General features: G+C 53.8%; 1 protein-coding gene across 1 annotated transcript in view; it reads right to left on the reverse strand.

The window, feature by feature from the left end:
• The window catches only part of NCAPG2 (non-SMC condensin II complex subunit G2), a 58,678-nt gene extending 53,380 nt beyond the window's left edge, over positions 1–5,298 (reverse strand). The window contains exons 1-4 of the mRNA XM_079785570.1: positions 5,169–5,298; positions 3,454–3,563; positions 649–837; positions 223–337 (exon numbers count right to left, since the gene is read on the reverse strand). Of these exons, the coding sequence (XP_079641696.1) occupies positions 223–337; positions 649–837; positions 3,454–3,531 (382 nt within the window). The 5' untranslated portion in view covers positions 3,532–3,563; positions 5,169–5,298. The remainder of the gene's footprint in view (positions 1–222; positions 338–648; positions 838–3,453; positions 3,564–5,168) is intronic.
• Between the last annotated feature and the right edge of the window lie 702 nt (positions 5,299–6,000).

Here is a 6,000-nt window from a genome sequence, read left to right on the forward strand (position 1 = left end):
CATGCCGCTTAAAGTGAAGTAGTTCCTTAGGACAGCCCGGAAAGAACACTGCTCCTTCCGCAGGAAGTAAGAGCCTGCCTGAACATGGTGCCTTAGCACCACTTCCTTCAGCATCGCTGCTTCCTCCCAGACCTCACGGACCACCAGTGGCCCGAGGACCGCCGGGTGTCAACCGCTGGTTTAGACGCTTCTACACAAGCCTCAGGGCACCAGGCAACTTACCATTCAATATAACAGCACACTCCAGTAAGGCCTCATAGTTCTCACTCTCATTTATTACAGACACAGAAGCAAGAATCACAGATGTAATTGCCTGGGTTATTTCTAGAGTTTTTTTCTATAAATAAAGAAAAATCAAAATATGAGTGAATTAAAATCAATGTAAAAATCAAGGCACACTTTTAGCTTATTCAAAAAAGTGAATTAAAGTTGAATACAAATAAGTCAGTTATCCATAAAACACAGCAACACTGACTAGATTAATAATGGAGGATTACAAAAGGGTAAAACGACAATAAGCAATCTTCTAATACTCTTCTTGACTTCTAACTTTAAATTTTTTTTAACTTAAAATTCAACTATACACAATAAACAACTACCTTTTAACAAAGAAAAGGGAAAACATTTGTTTTGAAAGACCAAGGCTACCATTTTTGAACGGTGGTCTGTTTCCATACTGCCCTCCCCCTGGGCTTCCAGGGCCGCCCACCCCTCCACGGGGCTTTCCAGCAGCACATCTGTTAACAGCTTCTTGAGCCTCTGCCAGAGCTCTTCTTTCTGTTTCCTTGACAATTCATCTAGTAATTCATTTAGGCTGAAAGGATCAGAAGCATCTTCCTGTAAAATAAATAGCAAGTGTTACATTTCAAACACAAAATATTAGTTCTAGTCTTTTCATAATGGCATCAAAGAAAAAGCTTACCTGCTAAGTTATAAGTTCAAGCGCTTGGTTAGAGTTTTCAAAATCTATTCCTACCAGGACAAAGTACAGGGTATTGAGGCAGAAAGCAGCAGATTCCTCCTCCACCTATTCAGCTCTTTGGAGTTTAAAATCACCCACTCAGCAGGCCTGTAATTGGCTTACAGAAGTGTGCTGGAGCTAAAACAACAGCGCGGCCAGGCCAACCGACTGCGCTTTAAGTTTCCGGTCTCCACCAGGCTTCAGCCCTCAACACCCATCTTTCGAGTCGTCTATAAACATCATTCTCTCCCATTAGCCAATGAGACTATTTCAGAGCCTCTCAATGACCCTTAAAACTGCTGATCCAACCACCACTTCCTCTGACTCTGAGCAGATGACCTCACCTCCTCTTTGACGTAGCAAACAGAGGCCATTATCAAAGGACAGAGAATACAGCTTAGAGGGACTCCCTGTAGCCAATCTGAGAGTAGTGAATTATATATAATCCATGAATAGAATAAGAATCCATGGGGCCACACTGATAATACACACACAAATAACTAGCAGCACTGGCACACTACAGAATGCCAATGGAAAAATACAGAAGGGACATGGGGTTGAAAAAAATCACAATTTTAGTGCCATTATAGTAATAACGGATTCATGTAAGAATCGTCACTGTGTGCTAAACCCAGTGTGTGCAAGTACGATGAGAAGCAGGGCGGCTGCCTAGTCTCAGTACTTCCTGCAGGTTACTTATTAACTGCGAAGCTTCAGTGGAGAAATCTGGGACACCCACCCTAAGTCACAATCAAAATTACAGCACCAATAACGGGGCCTCCCTGGCATGTTGCTGCCCAAACTCCCAGTGAATTTAACCAGATCATCAAACAAAGGCAAACGGAAGAACAGGCCACCAAGCAGCTCCCCTCTTCCCCAGGCTCCCCAGCATGACGGGGGAGCTGGAACGACACTTCGTCATCACGGCACAGGATAATCCTGTGTCCAACATGCTACCCAGATGTTGCTAATTTTTGCCTTTAGATTTTAAATCAGTATTGACTTAGCTTCATCATCATCAGTTTAGTTTATGATTTTATTTAACACTATGGTACGCTGTTTGCAACAACAACTTTGCACTTCAAACCACTCACGGGCTGCTTGTCTCAGACAAACCACCTACCTCCTGCTAAGCCGGGCAGGTAACAGCTACACAGTCTGCCGTTCCGGACATCTCCGTGGTGATGTGTGGCTAGTTTCTGCTGGTTATCTTTAAGTTTACAGGACATCATTTTATAATACAAAACCATTTTATAAGCTCATTTCTCTCATAAAGAAAAATAACTTCATACATATTTACTAGCAACAAAATTTATTAGCTTCCTGTCTAATTCTGAGTTATCACTAGTTTGATCACAGTGCATGGTCTTGAGCCACACGTGCCTCTTCTGTCCAAGGTCACAGTATTTAGAGCCAGCGCCGTAAACACTGGGGCTCCTCAGAGCCTGTGGGGGCTCCTTTCTCTCATTCCACGGCAGACGGCCTCACACCCGCCCACGACGAAGCTTCACTGGAGCCGATGACACCCAAACTGTCTCCGGCCCAGGCCTTTCCCGGCTTCACACAAACTCCATCTGCCCACTGGACACGTCCTGTGCAAGTCCCCCGCAGCCATCCCACACATCCAAGACTGCCCTCTTCTCCCCCAAACCTGCCCTCTGCCCACGTTCACGCCCTCACGGGTGGCTCTGCAGGTCAGAAAGCAAGGACCCTCCGGGCCCTCTTCCGGCCCATGTCCAATCAACCACAGCACCAGCACCCCTCCCCCGCCACCTCAAAAGGACACCCACACTTCCCATCCCCGTGTCCTTCGATCTATTTTCCCCGGGCAGCCCAAGGGGCATTTCCAAAGGGCGGCTCCGGCTCGGTCTCTTCTGCCCACTAGCTCTCCCCCCTGTTCTCCTGCACGCAGGTCCCGCTCGGCTCAAAGCCCCCATGCCTTCAGGATGCGGTCCCAACTCCTTCACCTGGTGAAGAAAGGCAGCGCTCTACCCCTACCGAACCTTCATGCTCACACCCAATGCGCCTCCGATGGCTAACTTCCCTGCGCGTCCAGAGCTGAGCTTCAGAGCCTTTCCGAGGGGATGGGAAGCAGTCCGTTGCTGGATCTGCCCCTCCCCATCCTTGCCCCTTCCTCTGCTGTGTTCACACCTGGATCCACTGTGACTAACCCGAGGACAAAGAACTATCTTGTCTTGCTCAGGACTCCCTCACCATGCCACCAGGCACGGAGAAAACAGCAATAAACATGTACGGAAACAGAGCAGTGTGTTACCTCCCTGAGCGTCCCCAGCAACTCTACGGAAAGCAGAAAATGCAATTTGTGAGTAGCTGTCCATCAGCAGGTCTGAATTAGTAGACTTTGGTTTTTTAAATAAACCTTGGTCCCCAAGGATTCACTGAGATGACTCTATTTCATGTATGGACATAATTTTAGAAAAATGTTTTACATTAACAGTCAAAATCACAATAAAGCTAAACTTAAAACTTACATCAAGTTGAATGAACTGCAAAAATTCTCCAATCAGCTCCTTAGACACAGCTTGAACAAATATTTCACGTTTTTCCATGACAGATGAAACGGCGCATTTATTCTGTAACCCTGGTGGAGAACACAAGCACATGGGAACTTGCATTTGCAATTATGTCTTTTCCTACACAATGTCATCTGGTACCAGCACCCACTGCAAAGAAATCCCTCTGTACCTGTGGTAGACAGTGTCGAACACTATTCTGACAAAAGACAAGTCACATCTAAAATTAGCTTCCTTATTTTCATCCTTGTTAATGAAACTGCCAACTGCGGGAGGGGAAACCCACAGGGCCCGAGGTGCCTCAGTACCTCTGTCAGGTGGGCACCGGGCGTGCCAGCTCCGCGGAGACGGGCTGACCCGGCGGCTGTGCCGAGGAGGCGCCCTTTCCAAAGGAAATTCCGTCCCCGCTGCTTGTTGTTCAGTGCGGCAGAGGGCCCCCTGGGGCGTCAGCGTGACAGCAGGTGCGCCCAGGCCCAGCACGCTGCCGCATACCCTATGGGGACCAAAGCTCAAAGGACTGGGACTGTGCCCGCTCCTTCCCAGCTTGTGTCCCCCAATAAACCGTGTTTTCCATCGAAATAGCCCTGCCCTGTCTGAAAGACACCAACCAGAGATGAAGTCACAGCCAACAGACAGGGGTGGGCAAAAAGTACGCTTACAGTGTTTGTATGGAAAGACACCCAGGCTATGGTTATTATAACAGCTTTATTAACTCAAAAGAACCGCACATTAAACCTACGTTTGCCCACCCGTCCATGCCACAGGGCTCCTCCCTGTAAAAATACACGAAAGCCTGCATGGCCCTACCCAGAGCAAGATGGACGATTACTGGGACCAGGCAGTAACTCTGGGGACGAAGAGCCAAGTAAACACAGGGTCCCACATCCAGGGTCCAGTAGAAAATACCTTCCCACGTAAGTGCCAGTGAAGTCTGCCCTCTCCCTCACCTGGGGGGGGGGGGGGGCTGTGCGCTAACTTCCTCTGGCCAAGCAGAGCCACAGCTGCACCCCAGCAATGGCAGGTGCCCACGCCTTTAGCGGTGTAGCCAAGTACAAGGAAGCCCATCTTCACTGGGGGTCTGGGCACCCTGCGCCCTCTGCTGGGACTGGGTCACTTCGGCCACCCACTTCCCCACCCAGTCCCCCTCCCCCTCCCGCTTCCAGGGTGCGGGGCCCGCTCGCCAGCAGTTATCAGCCCCTCACCCCCCAAGAACAGAGCCCCCATGGGCAAGCCGTTCATCTGAGGACGAAGGGATGCCTGACAGCAGGCTCCCCTGCACACAAGCCAGGACTGCTCTCTGGGTCAGGGGCAGGGCAGGGCCGGGGTGCTCTGTGGGGTCAGTCCTGGGGGACCCCGGCAGGGGTAGCTCTGTGGGGTCAGTCCTGAGGGGGCCGGGCGAGGGTCCGTGCTCTCCGGCTCAGTCCCGGGGGCCCCGGCTGGGGATGCTCTGGGGGCGCAGGGGTCCCTGCCCTCTGGAGTCCCGGGGAGCACGGCTGTCGAGCGCCCAGGTCCCGGTGCCCGCCGGTCGCGCCTCCTCAGAGACGCCAGCCGGGACGTGGGTTCGGACGCGGCCCACGCGGAGGATGCGTTGCTGGGACTTGACCCGCCCGACCCCCGCCGTCTCTCAGCCCCTGGCCCCGAGCCCTGGGCGTCCCGGCATCCCCGGCGCTCACCTCGTCCTCGGAACCGTCGTTTCCCGCGCTCGGAACAGATTCAAAACCGCCCGCCCGCCCGCGCCAGGGACGCGATCCTCACGCCCTGCGCGTCACCACGCGCCGATCTCGCGAGATCCTGACACTCCTGGGCGGGGCCACTGGGGGCGAGCCCCACCCGCCCGCGCTCTGTCCCAGCACTCACGCCCGCCCGCACGCGCTCAGGCCCCGCCCACACGCCCTCCCGCCCGCGCTCCGTCCCAGCACACACGCCCCGCCCACACGCATTCAGGCCCCGCCCGCACGCACTCAGGCCCCGCCCACACGCCCCGCCCGCCCTCCGTCCCAGCACACACGCCCGCCCGCCCGCACTCAGGCCCCGCCCACACGCCCGCCCGCCCGCGCTCCGCGTCAGCACACACGCCCGCCCGTCCGCACTCAGGCCCCGCCCACACGCCCGCCCGCCCGCGCTCCGTCCCAGCACACACGCCCCGCCCGCACGCACTCAGGCCCCGCCCACACGCCCCGCCCGCCCTCCGTCCCAGCACACACGCCCGCCCGCCCGCACTCAGGCCCCGCCCACACGCCCGCCCGCCCGCGCTCCGCGTCAGCACACACGCCCGCCCGTCCGCACTCAGGCCCCGCCCACACGCCCGCCGACCAGCCAGCTCTGGCCCCGCCTTTTCCCTGAGCTCGGGATCCAGGCATTTTCAGTCTGAAGTCAAAATTTAGTTTTATCGTTGGCTTAAACGGACGCAGTCTTTGATATAATTATAAAGACAAATTCTTCAAATGAAGATGTCACCTCAGTCTATATACACTCAATGAAATCAATATTCTCGCAAGAGGGCAC

The sequence above is a fragment of the Cnephaeus nilssonii genome (assembly GCF_951640355.1).
Source record: "Cnephaeus nilssonii genome assembly, chromosome: 12".
In the NCBI taxonomy this organism is placed as follows: domain Eukaryota; kingdom Metazoa; phylum Chordata; class Mammalia; order Chiroptera; family Vespertilionidae; genus Cnephaeus; species Cnephaeus nilssonii.